The following is a 15,619-nucleotide window of genomic DNA, read 5'->3' as shown; positions in this document are numbered from 1 at the left end:
AAGGCAGCTATGCTCACCACTATACCACCAACGCTGCACGGCCCGGGCCGGCCCGACGCGGCCGGCCCAGGGTGCGCTCCGGCGCCTTGGCGCCTTGGCGCTCTCTCGCCGCCGCCGCCGCCGCCGCCGCCGCCGCCGCCGCCGCCGCCCGGCGCAGCCCTGCCCCGACGACCCGGCCGGCCGCAGCTCTGCCCGGCCACCCACGGGCTCCGGCCACCACGGGGCTCCGGCCGCCCGGAGCCCCAGCCTCGCCCCTCCGACTCCGCTGCGCCGGCCGGTCGCCGGGCACGCCCGCCCGCCCACACTGCCCGCCCACCTGCCCGCCCTGCGCCCGGCGCCCACCGCCGCCCGCCTCTGGAGGGCGCTCTGGCCGCCTGGCCGCTCTCGGGCCCTCGGAGGCCGGCTGGGGAGCCCCGCCACGCCCCCGGCCCGGCGTCTTCCGCGTCCTCCGCGGCCCGCAGCTAGCGGCCCGGCCCGGCCCGGCCCGGCCCGGCCCGGCCCCCGCGCGGGAAGGAGCAGAGGGGGCGGCCGCCAGGCCTCACACACCACCTCCCGCATCCACACGGGACCGGACCCATCTGCCTCCCACCCGACCCACACCCACGGCGGCTGCGCGGCTGCGCGGCTGCGCGGCTGGGCGGCACGTCGCCAAGGAGCTCGCTGTGGCTGCCGCGGGGACCGCACGAGGCCCCGGCTGCGCGGTGGCGACCCAGCGTCCGGCCTCGAGCCACGCAAAGGGGCTGGGCCCGGTGGACGGTGGGCAGGCCGGGCACGCGCCGCCGGCCGGACGACGGACGGCCGAGAAGAAGCGCCCCTGCCCCTCCCTCGGGAGCAAGAGGTGGGACCCAGAGCTGCGCAGGCCACCAAAAAGGGCGTCTTGCCTCCCCGTCGGGGAATCGAACCCCGGTCTCCCGCGTGACAGGCGGGGATACTCACCACTATACTAACGAGGACGGCGGCGGCCGGCCACCCGGGCGCCCGCCCGACCCCTCTCCGGCTGCCTCCCCACGCCTGCCCCTGCCCGCCCTCGACGCCCTGCCCTGCACGGGCGCCCGGCCCGGGCCACGCCCCACCCGACCCCACCCCCGCTTCGGCCCCCTCTCCCGCACGGCAGCCCCCGGCCCCGACTCGGAGTCCACCCGCACCCGGGCCCACACACGGACCCGGACGGCGCTCAGTACTCCCAACGAGCGCTGCCTCTCTCTCGTCTGCCAGGCGGGCATCGCGCCGGGAGAAAAGGCCCCAGACGGCAAGCGGGGCTGCGAGGGCCAGGGCGAGGGCGAGGGCGAGGGCGAGGAAGGCGGGGGTGGGGAGCAGGGCAAGGGGCGCCGACGCTGGACGGGGCCTGCAGGGAGCTGGGGGGTGGGGGGTGCGACAGCGACGGGAGCCGCGCTGGCGGCGGCGGCGGCGGCGGCGGCGGCGGCGGCGGCGGCGGCGGCGAGGCGGCTGGCGGTGCTCCTCCGGGGCCGCCGCGCGTGTCTCGCCCCTTGCGCACCCACACAGCCGCCAGCCAGGCGCCATGACGGCCAAGGACACCAGCGTTAGCGCCGCGTCCCAGCCAGGCCAGCGGCGACGCGCCCACACCCCGCCGTCAGGATGGCCGAGCGGTCTAAGGCGCTGCGTTCAGGTCGCAGTCTCCCCTGGAGGCGTGGGTTCGAATCCCCACTCCTGACACGCCCACCTTTTGGCCCGCCCCACACAGCAGCCACGCCACCCGGGCCTGGACCACACCCTCTCGCCGCCGCGGCCCCGCCTCGCACCCGAGCACACGCTGCCCAGGACCGAGCTCCAGCCCCTCCACCCTCGCCGCCTCGGGCTCGGAGCGAGCGCGCGCCGCGCTTGCGCGCACGCACACGCACTCCCCGGCGACTCGAGCGCCTTTCCCACAACCCGCGGGCTTCGCTGACTTCGCACCTGCTGCTTTCTGGAGGCTCTTTGGTCCTCCTTCTCGCCTATTCCCCGCCCCTGCCCTCGTCACCCCCGGCACTCGCGGACCAGCCCAGGCTGCAAAGCTCCCCGCGCTTCCCGCTCCCACTTGTGGCCGCTGGACAGCGCCTGGCTCTTTCTTACAGCCAGCCGTCCGCTTCCGCCGCCACCAGGGAACACGCACCCACCCCACCGTCACCCCCGTGCTTTCCCCCCCGGCCCCAGTCCATTCTCTCCACACCCTCCCGAGGCGGCCCACACGATCCTCCACCTGGGGGCCTTCCCCTGGCCACACCTACCTGCCTGCCTGCCTGCCTGCCTCCCGGGAGCCATACAGCCCAGCCGTCTGCTGGCCAGCCGGCGGCGTGGACCCCTCCCTTCTGTGGGCCTGGCTCACGAGTCCAAGCCGGGAAGGTGGCTGCAGGGAGCAGGGAGCGGAAGCCCTAGACCCCCCCAGGCCATCCAGCCGGGCGCCACAGCGCATCTCCTGGCTCGGGGAGGCCGCCGGCCGGCCACTCCGCCCCAGCGTTCCTCCCGGATCCAAGATCGCCCTCCTGGCTCCCAACCTGTCAAGGCACCGAGCCGGACCCCTAGGGAGAGCCGCCGGCCAACGCGCTCAGGCCTTTGCTCTCTCGGCCCCAGACGCACTCAGAGGCGCACGCGGCGCTACCTGGCCTCTAACTCCGACAGACGCCGGCGCGAGCGCGAACACACACACACACACACACACACACACACACACACACACAGCCCACCCATCCCCGCCCCCGGCCCCACGGCTCCACACACGAGAGGTCCGTTCCCCCACCCGGTCCGCCGGGACACACACTGCACGCGCGAGAAAACCATCCGCCAAACGGACTTTGGCTCGGGGCTGGGAGTAGCTGAAGGCAAGGTCCCTCGCCTGCCTGCACCTGCCACAGATGGCTCCGGCTGTTTGGGGTTCGGAGCGCTGGCCAGGCTGGGTCCGGCTCCTGGCTGCCTCTGGCGACACTGGGCAGGCTGTGGCGGCGGCCCTGGACGAGGGACAAAGCACAGGATGAGCCCAGTCCGCCTCCCTGCCTTCCTCTGCCCGGACGTCCCGCGCCGCGCCGCGCCCCAGGGGCTGGCTCTCCGCGTGCCTGGAGCCTGTCTTGCAGACCGCCCGCCTCCTGCTCCCACGGAGCAGACGCTCATGCTCACGCTCACGCTCACTACTGGCGGGGACCGGCAACGGAGGCGGCCGGCGCCGCTGGGGAAGCCCTCTGTGGACCACGTCCGTGGGTGCATGGGTGGTTCAGTGGTAGAATTCTCGCCTGCCACGCGGGAGGCCCGGGTTCGATTCCCGGCCCATGCAACGCGCCATCCCCTTTTGGCCCCGCAGCGCCAACTGCGCGCTACGCTTCCTCTCTCCCTGCTAAGCTGCCTCTCTCCCAGCTTCAGAGCACCTGGCCAAAGCCACCTCTGCTCCTCTCTGGGGCCCGCCCACGCCCCATCCCGTCCCCGCCCCTGCCGCACATTCCCTTCCTCCTCCCCGGCTCGCTCGCCCTGGGGACAAGGGACAAAACTCCGCCCCGGAGCCAAGGGCCCTTCCGCGCCCAGCCCACACACCTGCCTTGCCCTTCTTCTCTTTAACGACGCTCGCCTCGCTCGAGTCTCCCGATTCACTGCAAGGAACGCATCCACGCACCAACTCGCCGCTGCCACCCACACGCTCCTCCCCTTCCCTCGGCACCACCCTCGCGCCCCCGCCCCTGCCACCAGCCCCCAACCCCCCCCCCCCCCCGCGCGCGCACGCACACACACACACACACACACACACACACACACACACACACACAGGCTCTGGCTCACTCTATCCACACTCCAGAAATCCTCCCCTTTTGCAACACCGGCAGAAACCAAGCTGCCACGCCTAGGTGCGCTATACATCCCATTGTCCGGGAGGGTCGCCCACAGACTCCAGGTGGCACCGACACCACGCACCCGCAGGACCCCAGCGTGCCTAACGTCAGGGTCGCGCAGGCCCCTTGATTCTCTGCGTCCCGATTCGCCGCCGCCGCTACCCGTGCCGACGCGGCTTCCTCTTCCACCGCTAGAGCCGCCCACGGCACCAAAGGCCACCGCCGTCCTCCATCCCTCTCCCACCCCGACCTCCACCCCCTCCACACACCACCCACACCCACACCCACACGCACACGCACACGCACACACACCGCAAAAGCAAGGACTCCGAGGAAACTTGCGGCGGGCACGGGAAGCACCCGGAGACCCACGGCCGCCGCGGCCCCCTCCGCACCGGTGCAGGGGGGTCGTCCGGTTGAAGCGAGTGTGCCCCAGCAGGTGTGCGCGGCGCACCGGCTGACCGCTTGGCCTCGAGAGGGGACACCTCTGATCACAGAGCAAATCCCTGGCGGACAAGGGTGTCCAAGATGGGGCGGGAAGGAGACTGAGGTGTGCGATGGACCGTGGGAGGCATCCACAGAAGAGGACGGATACAGGGGTGGACAGAGGGACTGACGGCGCCTATCATGGCGAGGCACGGGGCGAGGCGGGATGGGAAACTGTGAAAAGCGCAACTGTAGAAAGTGTGCGTGAGTGGGGGGGGGGTGGAGGACGCCGCTCATCGGGGGTGGGGGGGTGGGGGCGCGGAGGTGTTGAAAGGGACCTCTGGGTAACACGCTGGCCCCTTTGCCAAAGGATGCAGGGGACCGACGTGTCCTGCAATTGGAATGACAAGTTGGCGACAAGTGCGCCCAGTCCCCCCGGGGTGACTGCACCGCCACCCACCCTGCCTGGCTGCTGGGGTTTCTTCTCCCGCGGCTCCCACCACACCTCCCCGCTGTGTCACCATCCAGTGCCCGCGGGGACCGGGCCGGGCCCGGATGCCTCTTCCCTCCTCCACCTCCCGGCCGGCGGTCGGACTGTGCGCTCCCATCGGGGCCCAAGACCACCGTGCCCATGGGGTCTGCTCTCCGGCGCCGGGGAGAGACGCAGCCAGCCAGGTCGTGGCGCTCCCCGCCCCGCGTGGGGCAGGGAAGCCGCCCGAGAGGTCGCAGGCCCGAGGGGCGCGAGGGAGGCAAGGCCCGGGGGGCTCGGCCAGGTGACAGGACTCAGGGCTGCGCGTGGCTCACCTGCCCCACGCGCCCAGCACCGCCACCGCGGGCACCTCGGGAGGGAGGACGGGATGGCTCGTCAGCCTGGCCAGCTAGGAGCGCCACCGGCGGGGGCGGTGGGGGTCCGAGCACACTCGGGGGGCCGGGGCCTCTGCGCACACTGGTGGTCCCGGCGGGGGACAGAGGTCGCCCCGGCCACTCGCGTCTCGGGCTGTGGAAGCGAAGGAGCCAGGCGAGCGCGTGCGCGGGGGGCGAAGGGGAGAGGCGATGCCGAGGGCCTCCAGAGGGCCAGCCAGGCCAAAAGGCTCGGAGGGGCCGAGGTGGCAGGGCGAGGCTTGGGCTGCCCGTGGGGGCGTGGCAGGTGGCCTTGTGCGCACACCGCCGCGGCCGCCGTCGTCGTCGTCGTCGTCGTCGTCGTCGTGGCGGCGGCGGGGCCCACGACAAGCTAGCCACCTGTGGCCTGGCGTGCTGGCGTGGGCTAAAAGGGGGTGGTGCGGGTGCACTGGGGACCGGACGGTGGGTGGCTCGGCCTGGCAGGCCGGGAGGGGAGGCCCCGGAGGGCCAGAGGAAGAAGAAAGGCTTCCCTGACCGGGAATCGAACCCGGGCCGCGGCGGTGAGAGCGCCGAATCCTAACCACTAGACCACCAGGGAGCGACAGGCTGCGCGCCTGGCCTGCACCCCCCTGGACCCAGCGCCTCCATTCCACCCACGCGGCTCCGCTTGGGCCCCGAGGCCCCTGCCTCTGCACGTCCAGCCGCCCGCGGCCCCACGCAGTCCACCCGGCCCGCTGGCAGCACCCGCAAAACGCTGCGCGCCGGTCGCACCCTCGCACCGGCACGCCGGCCGCCTCGGGCCACGTGCCCAGCGCCCAGCGGCCGGCACGCCGTCCCCCCACTGCCAGCGCCCGGCGGGGCCCTGGCCAGGAGGGCCCCGGAGGGGCGCAAAAGGTCGGCCGGCTGCGTTGGCCGGGAATCGAACCCGGGTCAAACTGCTTGGAAGGCAGCTATGCTCACCACTATACCACCAACGCTGCACGGCCCGGGCCGGCCCGACGCGGCCGGCCCAGGGTGCGCTCCGGCGCCTTGGCGCCTTGGCGCTCTCTCGCCGCCGCCAGCCAGCCGCCGCCGCCAGCCGCCAGCCGCCGCCGCCGCCCGGCGCAGCCCTGCCCCGACGACCCGGCCGGCCGCAGCTCTGCCCGGCCACCACGGGCTCCGGCCACCACGGGCTCCGGCCGCCCGGAGCCCCAGCCTCGCCCCTTCCGACTCCGCTGCGCGGCCGGTCGCCGGGCACCGCCCGCCCCGCCCACCTGCCCGCCCACCTGCCCGCCCTGCGCCCGGCGCCCACCGCCGCCCGCCTCTGGAGGGCGCTCTGGCCGCCTGGCCGCTCTCGGGCCCTCGGAGGCCGGCTGGGGAGCCCCCGCCACGCCCCCGGCCCGGCGTCTTCCGCGTCCTCCGCGGCCCGCAGCTAGCGGCCCGGCCCGGCCCGGCCCGGCCCGGCCCGGCCCCCGCGCGGGAAGGAGCAGAGGGGGGCGGCCGCCAGGCCTCACACACCACCTCCCGCATCCACACGGGACCGGACCCATCTGCCTCCCACCCGACCCACACCCACGGCGGCTGCGCGGCTGCGCGGCTGCGCGGCTGGGCGGCACGTCGCCAAGGAGCTCGCTGTGGCTGCCGCGGGGACCGCACGAGGCCCCGGCTGCGCGGTGGCGACCCAGCGTCCGGCCTCGAGCCACGCAAAGGGCTGGGGCCCGGTGGACGGTGGGCAGGCCGGGCACGCGCCGCCGGCCGGACGACGGACGGCCGAGAAGAAGCGCCCCTGCCCCTCCCTCGGGAGCAAGAGGTGGGACCCAGAGCTGCGCAGGCCACCAAAAAGGGCGTCTTGCCTCCCCGTCGGGGAATCGAACCCCGGTCTCCCGCGTGACAGGCGGGGATACTCACCACTATACTAACGAGGACGGCGGCGGGCCGGCCACTCCCGGGCGCCCGCCCGACCCCTCTCCGGCTGCCCTCCCCACGCCTGCCCCTGCCCGCCCTCGACGCCCTGCCCTGCAACGGGCGCCCGGCCCGGGCCACGCCCCACCCGACCCCACCCCCCGCTTCGGCCCCCTCTCCCGCACGGCAGCCCCCGGCCCCGACTCGGAGTCCACCCGCACCCGGGCCCACACACGGACCCGGACGGCGCTCAGTACTCCCAACGAGCGCTGCCTCTCTCTCGTCTGCCAGGCGGGCATCGCGCCGGGAGAAAAGGCCCCAGACGGCAAGCGGGGCTGCGAGGGCCAGGGCGAGGGCGAGGGCGAGGGCGAGGAAGGCGGGGTGGGGAGCAGGGCAAGGGGCGCCGACGCTGGACGGGGCCTGCAGGGAGCTGGGGGTGGGGGTGCGACAGCGACGGGAGCCGCGCTGGCGGCGGCGGCGGCGGCGGCGGCGGCGGCGGCGGCGGCGAGGCGGCTGGCGGTGCTCCTCCGGGGCCGCCGCGCGTGTCTCGCCCCTTGCGCACCCACACAGCCGCCAGCCAGGCGCCATGACGGCCAAGGACACCAGCGTTAGCGCCGCGTCCCAGCCAGGCCAGCGGCGACGCGCCCACACCCGCCGTCAGGATGGCCGAGCGGTCTAAGGCGCTGCGTTCAGGTCGCAGTCTCCCCTGGAGGCGTGGGTTCGAATCCCACTCCTGACACGCCCACCTTTTGGCCCGCCCCACACAGCAGCCACGCCACCCGGGCCTGGACCACACCCTCTCGCCGCCGCGGCCCGCCTCGCACCCGAGCACACGCTGCCCAGGACCGAGCTCCAGCCCCTCCACCCTCGCCGCCTCGGGCTCGGAGCGAGCGCGCGCGCGCTTGCGCGCACGCACACGCACTCCCCGGCGACTCGAGCGCCTTTCCCACACCCGCGGGCTTCGCTGACTTCGCACCTGCTGCTTTCTGGAGGCTCTTTGGTCCTCCTTCTCGCCTATTCCCGCCCCTGCCCTCGTCACCCCGGCACTCGCGGACCAGCCCAGGCTGCAAAGCTCCCCGCGCTTCCCGCTCCCACTTGTGGCCGCTGGACAGCGCCTGGCTCTTTCTTACAGCCAGCCGTCCGCTTCCGCCGCCACCGGGAACACGCACCCACCCCACCGTCACCCCGTGCTTTCCCCCCCCGGCCCCAGTCCATTCTCTCCACACCCTCCCGAGGCGGCCCACACGATCCTCCACCTGGGGGCCTTCCCCTGGCCACACCTACCTGCCTGCCTGCCTGCCTGCCTCCCGGGAGCCATACAGCCCAGCCGTCTGCTGGCCAGCCGGCGGCGTGGACCCCTCCCTTCTGTGGGCCTGGCTCACGAGTCCAAGCCGGGAAGGTGGCTGCAGGGAGCAGGGAGCGGAAGCCCTAGACCCCCCCAGGCCATCCAGCCGGGCGCCACAGCGCATCTCCTGGCTCGGGGAGGCCGCCGGCCGGCCACTCCGCCCCAGCGTTCCTCCCGGATCCAAGATCGCCCTCCTGGCTCCCAACCTGTCAAGGCACCGAGCCGGACCCCTAGGGAGAGCCGCCGGCCAACGCGCTCAGGCCTTTGCTCTCTCGGCCCCAGACGCACTCAGAGGCGCACGCGGCGCTACCTGGCCTCTAACTCCGACAGACGCCGGCGCGAGCGCGAACACACACACACACACACACACACACACACACACAACACAGCCCACCCATCCCCGCCCCCGGCCCCACGGCTCCACACACGAGAGGTCCGTTCCCCACCCGGTCCTCCGGGACACACACTGCACGCGCGAGAAAACCATCCGCCAAACGGACTTTGGCTCGGGGCTGGGAGTAGCTGAAGGCAAGGTCCCTCGCCTGCCTGCACCTGCCACAGATGGCTCCGGCTGTTTGGGGTTCGGGCGCTGGCCAGGCTGGGTCCGGCTCCTGGCTGCCTCTGGCGACACTGGGCAGGCTGTGGCGGCGGCCCTGGACGAGGGACAAAGCACAGGATGAGCCCAGTCCGCCTCCCTGCCTTCCTCTGCCCGGACGTCCGCGCCGCGCCGCGCCCCAGGGGCTGGCTCTCCGCGTGCCTGGAGCCTGTCTTGCAGACCGCCCGCCTCCTGCTCCCACGGAGCAGACGCTCATGCTCACGCTCACGCTCACTACTGGCGGGGACCGGCAACGGAGGCGGCCGGCGCCGCTGGGGAAGCCCTCTGTGGACCACGTCCGTGGGTGCATGGGTGGTTCAGTGGTAGAATTCTCGCCTGCCACGCGGGAGGCCCGGGTTCGATTCCCGGCCCATGCAACGCGCCATCCCCTTTTGGCCCCGCAGCGCCAACTGCGCGCTACGCTTCCTCTCTCCCTGCTAAGCTGCCTCTCTCCCAGCTTCAGAGCACCTGGCCAAAGCCACCTCTGCTCCTCTCTGGGGGCCCGCCCACGCCCCATCCCGTCCCCGCCCCTGCCGCACATTCCCTTCCTCCTCCCTGGCTCGCTCGCCCTGGGGACAAGGGACAAAACTCCGCCCCGGAGCCAAGGGCCCTTCCGCGCCCGCCCACACACCTGCCTTGCCCTTCTTCTCTTTAACGACGCTCGCCTCGCTCGAGTCTCCCGATTCACTGCAAGGAACGCATCCACGCACCAACTCGCCGCTGCCACCCACACGCTCCTCCCCTTCCCTCGGCACCACCTCGCGCCCCCGCCCCTGCCACCAGCCCCCAACCCCCCCCCCCCGCGCGCGCACGCACACACACACACACACACACACACACACACACACACACAGGCTCTGGCTCACTCTATCCACACTCCAGAAATCCTCCCCTTTTGCAACACCGGCAGAAACCAAGCTGCCACGCCTAGGTGCGCTATACATCCCATTGTCCGGGAGGGTCGCCCACAGACTCCAGGTGGCACCGACACCCGCACCCGCAGGACCCCAGCGTGCCTAACGTCAGGGTCGCGCAGGCCCTTGATTCTCTGCGTCCCGATTCGCCGCCGCCGCTACCGTGCCGACGCGGCTTCCTCTTCCACCGCTAGAGCCGCCCACGGCACCAAAGGCCACCGCCGTCCTCCATCCCTCTCCCACCCCGACCTCCACCCCTCCACACACACCCACACCCACACCCACACGCACACGCACACGCACACACACGCAAAAGCAAGGACTCCGAGGAAACTTGCGGCGGGCACGGGAAGCACCCGGAGACCCACGGCCGCCGCGGCCCCTCCGCACCGGTGCAGGGGGGTCGTCCGGTTGAAGCGAGTGTGCCCCAGCAGGTGTGCGCGGCGCACCGGCTGACCGCTTGGCCTCGAGAGGGGACACCTCTGATCACAGAGCAAATCCCTGGCGGACAAGGGTGTCCAAGATGGGGCGGGAAGGAGACTGAGGTGTGCGATGGACCGTGGGAGGCATCCACAGAAGAGGACGGATACAGGGGTGGACAGAGGGACTGACGGCGCCTATCATGGCGAGGCACGGGGCGAGGCGGGATGGGAAACTGTGAAAAGCGCAACTGTAGAAAGTGTGCGTGAGTGGGGGGGGGGTGGAGGACGCCGCTCATCGGGGGTGGGGGGGTGGGGCGCGGAGGTGTTGAAAGGGACCTCTGGGTAACACGCTGGCCCCTTTGCCAAAGGATGCAGGGGACCGACGTGTCCTGCAATTGGAATGACAAGTTGGCGACAAGTGCGCCCAGTCCCCCGGGGTGACTGCACCGCCACCCACCTGCCTGGCTGCTGGGGTTTCTTCTCCCGCGGCTCCCACCACACCTCCCCGCTGTGTCACCTCCAGTGCCCGCGGGGACCGGGCCGGGCCCGGATGCCTCTTCCCTCCTCCACCTCCCGGCCCGGCGGTCGGACTGTGCGCTCCCATCGGGGCCCAAGACCACCGTGCCCATGGGGTCTGCTCTCCGGCGCCGGGGAGAGACGCAGCCAGCCAGGTCGTGGCGCTCCCGCCCCGCGTGGGGCAGGGAAGCCGCCCGAGAGGTCGCAGGCCCGAGGGGCGCGAGGGAGGCAAGGCCCGGGGGGCTCGGCCAGGTGACAGGACTCAGGGCTGCGCGTGGCTCACCTGCCCCACGCGCCCAGCACCGCCACCGCGGGCACCTCGGGAGGGAGGACGGGATGGCTCGTCAGCCTGGCCAGCTAGGAGCGCCACCGGCGGGGGCGGTGGGGGTCCGAGCACACTCGGGGGGCCGGGGCCTCTGCGCACACTGGTGGTCCCGGCGGGGGACAGAGGTCGCCCCGGCCACTCGCGTCTCGGGCTGTGGAAGCGAAGGAGCCAGGCGAGCGCGTGCGCGGGGGGCGAAGGGGAGAGGCGATGCCGAGGGCCTCCAGAGGGCCAGCCAGGCCAAAAGGCTCGGAGGGGCCGAGGTGGCAGGGCGAGGCTTGGGCTGCCCGTGGGGGCGTGGCAGGTGGCCTTGTGCGCACACCGCCGCGGCCAGCCGTCGTCGTCGTCGTCGTCGTCGTCGTCGTGGCGGCGGCGGGGCCCACGACAAGCTAGCCACCTGTGGCCTGGCGTGCTGGCGTGGGCTAAAAGGGGGTGGTGCGGGTGCACTGGGGACCGGACGGTGGGTGGCTCGGCCTGGCAGGCCGGGAGGGGAGGCCCCGGAGGGCCAGAGGAAGAAGAAAGGCTTCCCTGACCGGGAATCGAACCCGGGCCGCGGCGGTGAGAGCGCCGAATCCTAACCACTAGACCACCAGGGAGCGACAGGCTGCGCGCCTGGCCTGCACCCCCTGGACCCAGCGCCTCCATTCCACCCACGCGGCTCCGCTTGGGCCCCGAGGCCCCTGCCTCTGCACGTCCAGCCGCCCGCGGGCCCCACGCAGTCCACCCGGCCCGCTGGCAGCACCCGCAAAACGCTGCGCGCCGGTCGCCCTCGCACCGGCACGCCGGCCGCCTCGGGCCACGTGCCCAGCGCCCAGCGGCCGGCACGCCGTCCCCCACTGCCAGCGCCCGGCGGGCCTGGCCAGGAGGGCCCCGGAGGGGCGCAAAAGGTCGGCCGGCTGCGTTGGCCGGGAATCGAACCCGGGTCAACTGCTTGGAAGGCAGCTATGCTCACCACTATACCACCAACGCTGCACGGCCCGGGCCGGCCCGACGCGGCCGGCCCAGGGTGCGCTCCGGCGCCTTGGCGCCTTGGCGCTCTCTCGCCGCCGCCGCCGCCGCCGCCGCCGCCGCCGCCGCCGCCGCCCGGCGCAGCCCTGCCCCGACGACCCGGCCGGCCGCAGCTCTGCCCGGCCACCACGGGCTCCGGCCACCACGGGCTCCGGCCGCCCGGAGCCCCAGCCTCGCCCCTCCGACTCCGCTGCGCCGGCCGGTCGCCGGGCACGCCCGCCCGCCCACCTGCCCGCCCACCTGCCCGCCCACCTGCCCGCCCGGCGCCCGGCGCCCGGCGCCCGGCGCCCACCGCCGCCCGCCTCTGGAGGGCGCTCTGGCCGCCTGGCCGCTCTCGGGCCCTCGGAGGCCGGCTGGGGAGCCCCGCCACGCCCCCGGCCCGGCGTCTTCCGCGTCCTCCGCGGCCCGCAGCTAGCGGCCCGGCCCGGCCCGGCCCGGCCCGGCCCGGCCCCGCGCGGGAAGGAGCAGAGGGGGCGGCCGCCAGGCCTCACACACCACCTCCCGCATCCACACGGGACCGGACCCATCTGCCTCCCACCCGACCCACACCCACGGCGGCTGCGCGGCTGCGCGGCTGCGCGGCTGGGCGGCACGTCGCCAAGGAGCTCGCTGTGGCTGCCGCGGGGACCGCACGAGGCCCCGGCTGCGCGGTGGCGACCCAGCGTCCGGCCTCGAGCCACGCAAAGGGCTGGGCCCGGTGGACGGTGGGCAGGCCGGGCACGCGCCGCCGGCCGGACGACGGACGGCCGAGAAGAAGCGCCCCTGCCCCTCCCTCGGGAGCAAGAGGTGGGACCCAGAGCTGCGCAGGCCACCAAAAAGGGCGTCTTGCCTCCCCGTCGGGGAATCGAACCCCGGTCTCCCGCGTGACAGGCGGGGATACTCACCACTATACTAACGAGGACGGCGGCGGCCGGCCACCCGGGCGCCCGCCCGACCCCTCTCCGGCTGCCTCCCCACGCCTGCCCCTGCCCGCCCTCGACGCCCTGCCCTGCACGGGCGCCCGGCCCGGGCCACGCCCCACCCGACCCCACCCCCGCTTCGGCCCCCTCTCCCGCACGGCAGCCCCCGGCCCCGACTCGGAGTCCACCCGCACCCGGGCCCACACACGGACCCGGACGGCGCTCAGTACTCCCAACGAGCGCTGCCTCTCTCTCGTCTGCCAGGCGGGCATCGCGCCGGGAGAAAAGGCCCCAGACGGCAAGCGGGGCTGCGAGGGCCAGGGCGAGGGCGAGGGCGAGGGCGAGGAAGGCGGGGTGGGGAGCAGGGCAAGGGGCGCCGACGCTGGACGGGGCCTGCAGGGAGCTGGGGGTGGGGGTGCGACAGCGACGGGAGCCGCGCTGGCGGCGGCGGCGGCGGCGGCGGCGGCGGCGGCGGCGGCGAGGCGGCTGGCGGTGCTCCTCCGGGGCCGCCGCGCGTGTCTCGCCCCTTGCGCACCCACACAGCCGCCAGCCAGGCGCCATGACGGCCAAGGACACCAGCGTTAGCGCCGCGTCCCAGCCAGGCCAGCGGCGACGCGCCCACACCCGCCGTCAGGATGGCCGAGCGGTCTAAGGCGCTGCGTTCAGGTCGCAGTCTCCCCTGGAGGCGTGGGTTCGAATCCCACTCCTGACACGCCCACCTTTTGGCCCGCCCCACACAGCAGCCACGCCACCCGGGCCTGGACCACACCCTCTCGCCGCCGCGGCCCGCCTCGCACCCGAGCACACGCTGCCCAGGACCGAGCTCCAGCCCCTCCACCCTCGCCGCCTCGGGCTCGGAGCGAGCGCGCGCGCGCTTGCGCGCACGCACACGCACTCCCCGGCGACTCGAGCGCCTTTCCCACACCCGCGGGCTTCGCTGACTTCGCACCTGCTGCTTTCTGGAGGCTCTTTGGTCCTCCTTCTCGCCTATTCCCGCCCCTGCCCTCGTCACCCCGGCACTCGCGGACCAGCCCAGGCTGCAAAGCTCCCCGCGCTTCCCGCTCCCACTTGTGGCCGCTGGACAGCGCCTGGCTCTTTCTTACAGCCAGCCGTCCGCTTCCGCCGCCACCGGGAACACGCACCCACCCCACCGTCACCCCGTGCTTTCCCCCCCCCGGCCCCAGTCCATTCTCTCCACACCCTCCCGAGGCGGCCCACACGATCCTCCACCTGGGGGCCTTCCCCTGGCCACACCTACCTGCCTGCCTGCCTGCCTGCCTCCCGGGAGCCATACAGCCCAGCCGTCTGCTGGCCAGCCGGCGGCGTGGACCCCTCCCTTCTGTGGGCCTGGCTCACGAGTCCAAGCCGGGAAGGTGGCTGCAGGGAGCAGGGAGCGGAAGCCCTAGACCCCCCCAGGCCATCCAGCCGGGCGCCACAGCGCATCTCCTGGCTCGGGGAGGCCGCCGGCCGGCCACTCCGCCCCAGCGTTCCTCCCGGATCCAAGATCGCCCTCCTGGCTCCCAACCTGTCAAGGCACCGAGCCGGACCCCTAGGGAGAGCCGCCGGCCAACGCGCTCAGGCCTTTGCTCTCTCGGCCCCAGACGCACTCAGAGGCGCACGCGGCGCTACCTGGCCTCTAACTCCGACAGACGCCGGCGCGAGCGCGAACACACACACACACACACACACACACACACACACACACACACAGCCCACCCATCCCCGCCCCCGGCCCCACGGCTCCACACACGAGAGGTCCGTTCCCCACCCGGTCCTCCGGGACACACACTGCACGCGCGAGAAAACCATCCGCCAAACGGACTTTGGCTCGGGGCTGGGAGTAGCTGAAGGCAAGGTCCCTCGCCTGCCTGCACCTGCCACAGATGGCTCCGGCTGTTTGGGGTTCGGGCGCTGGCCAGGCTGGGTCCGGCTCCTGGCTGCCTCTGGCGACACTGGGCAGGCTGTGGCGGCGGCCCTGGACGAGGGACAAAGCACAGGATGAGCCCAGTCCGCCTCCCTGCCTTCCTCTGCCCGGACGTCCGCGCCGCGCCGCGCCCCAGGGGCTGGCTCTCCGCGTGCCTGGAGCCTGTCTTGCAGACCGCCCGCCTCCTGCTCCCACGGAGCAGACGCTCATGCTCACGCTCACGCTCACTACTGGCGGGGACCGGCAACGGAGGCGGCCGGCGCCGCTGGGGAAGCCCTCTGTGGACCACGTCCGTGGGTGCATGGGTGGTTCAGTGGTAGAATTCTCGCCTGCCACGCGGGAGGCCCGGGTTCGATTCCCGGCCCATGCAACGCGCCATCCCCTTTTGGCCCCGCAGCGCCAACTGCGCGCTACGCTTCCTCTCTCCCTGCTAAGCTGCCTCTCTCCCAGCTTCAGAGCACCTGGCCAAAGCCACCTCTGCTCCTCTCTGGGGGCCCGCCCACGCCCCATCCCGTCCCCGCCCCTGCCGCACATTCCCTTCCTCCTCCCTGGCTCGCTCGCCCTGGGGACAAGGGACAAAACTCCGCCCCGGAGCCAAGGGCCCTTCCGCGCCCGCCCACACACCTGCCTTGCCCTTCTTCTCTTTAACGACGCTCGCCTCGCTCGAGTCTCCCGATTCACTGCAAGGAACGCATCCACGCACCAACTCGCCGCTGCC

The 15,619-nt window shown here is 73.5% G+C and overlaps 1 protein-coding gene and 13 non-coding genes across 14 annotated transcripts; 6 read left to right on the top strand and 8 right to left on the bottom strand.

Moving 5' to 3' along the window:
* Positions 1–881: 881 nt before the first annotated feature.
* Positions 882–953, bottom strand: TRNAD-GUC (transfer RNA aspartic acid (anticodon GUC)). Its single transcript has one exon. It is a non-coding gene; the product is annotated as a tRNA-Asp (tRNA).
* Positions 954–1,590: 637 nt separating this feature from the next.
* On the top strand, positions 1,591–1,674 carry TRNAL-CAG (transfer RNA leucine (anticodon CAG)). The gene has a single exon. It is a non-coding gene; the product is annotated as a tRNA-Leu (tRNA).
* A 1,517-nt stretch (positions 1,675–3,191) lies between these two features.
* TRNAG-GCC (transfer RNA glycine (anticodon GCC)) lies at positions 3,192–3,262 on the top strand. The gene has a single exon. It is a non-coding gene; the product is annotated as a tRNA-Gly (tRNA).
* Positions 3,263–5,113: 1,851 nt separating this feature from the next.
* Positions 5,114–13,538, bottom strand: LOC128774660 (collagen alpha-1(I) chain-like). Its single transcript, XM_053893702.1, has 12 exons — positions 13,359–13,538; positions 12,617–12,850; positions 12,307–12,489; positions 11,032–11,925; positions 10,145–10,292; positions 8,854–8,954; positions 7,381–7,662; positions 7,115–7,291; positions 6,631–6,877; positions 6,051–6,486; positions 5,733–5,937; positions 5,114–5,551 (listed from the first exon to the last, which is right to left on the bottom strand). Exons 1-12 carry the CDS (start codon positions 13,536–13,538, stop codon positions 5,114–5,116), a joined length of 3,525 nt encoding a protein of 1,174 aa, XP_053749677.1.
* TRNAE-CUC (transfer RNA glutamic acid (anticodon CUC)) lies at positions 5,602–5,673 on the bottom strand. The gene has a single exon. It is a non-coding gene; the product is annotated as a tRNA-Glu (tRNA).
* TRNAG-UCC (transfer RNA glycine (anticodon UCC)) lies at positions 5,980–6,052 on the bottom strand. The gene has a single exon. It is a non-coding gene; the product is annotated as a tRNA-Gly (tRNA).
* On the bottom strand, positions 6,908–6,979 carry TRNAD-GUC (transfer RNA aspartic acid (anticodon GUC)). Its single transcript has one exon. It is a non-coding gene; the product is annotated as a tRNA-Asp (tRNA).
* On the top strand, positions 7,613–7,695 carry TRNAL-CAG (transfer RNA leucine (anticodon CAG)). Its single transcript has one exon. It is a non-coding gene; the product is annotated as a tRNA-Leu (tRNA).
* Positions 9,203–9,273, top strand: TRNAG-GCC (transfer RNA glycine (anticodon GCC)). The gene has a single exon. It is a non-coding gene; the product is annotated as a tRNA-Gly (tRNA).
* Positions 11,595–11,666, bottom strand: TRNAE-CUC (transfer RNA glutamic acid (anticodon CUC)). The gene has a single exon. It is a non-coding gene; the product is annotated as a tRNA-Glu (tRNA).
* TRNAG-UCC (transfer RNA glycine (anticodon UCC)) lies at positions 11,968–12,039 on the bottom strand. The gene has a single exon. It is a non-coding gene; the product is annotated as a tRNA-Gly (tRNA).
* Positions 12,908–12,979, bottom strand: TRNAD-GUC (transfer RNA aspartic acid (anticodon GUC)). The gene has a single exon. It is a non-coding gene; the product is annotated as a tRNA-Asp (tRNA).
* Positions 13,539–13,606: 68 nt separating the features above from the next.
* Positions 13,607–13,689, top strand: TRNAL-CAG (transfer RNA leucine (anticodon CAG)). The gene has a single exon. It is a non-coding gene; the product is annotated as a tRNA-Leu (tRNA).
* A 1,511-nt stretch (positions 13,690–15,200) lies between these two features.
* Positions 15,201–15,271, top strand: TRNAG-GCC (transfer RNA glycine (anticodon GCC)). Its single transcript has one exon. It is a non-coding gene; the product is annotated as a tRNA-Gly (tRNA).
* The last annotated feature ends 348 nt before the right edge of the window (positions 15,272–15,619 follow it).

The sequence above is a fragment of the Panthera pardus genome, unplaced genomic scaffold (genome assembly GCF_024362965.1).
Source record: "Panthera pardus isolate Hobbes unplaced genomic scaffold, ASM2436296v1 HiC_scaffold_371, whole genome shotgun sequence".
Taxonomy (NCBI): domain Eukaryota; kingdom Metazoa; phylum Chordata; class Mammalia; order Carnivora; family Felidae; genus Panthera; species Panthera pardus.
Note: the sequence above shows the minus strand (reverse complement) of the source record. Positions and strands in the feature narration are given on the sequence as shown.

Bases quoted from the DNA above. Each gene is read 5' to 3' on its own strand.
- LOC128774660 (XM_053893702.1), bottom strand. From the start codon at position 13,538: ATGGCGCCTGGCTGGCGGCTGTGTGGGTGCGCAAGGGGCGAGACACGC. The intron at 10,293-11,031 runs GTGAGCCACGCG...CTCTGTGATCAG, and splicing joins GTGCTGGGCGCGTGGGGCAG to AGGTGTCCCCTCTCGAGGCC. The intron at 8,955-10,144 runs GTTTCCTCGGAG...TCCCTCGTCCAG, and splicing joins GCTTCCCGTGCCCGCCGCAA to GGCCGCCGCCACAGCCTGCC.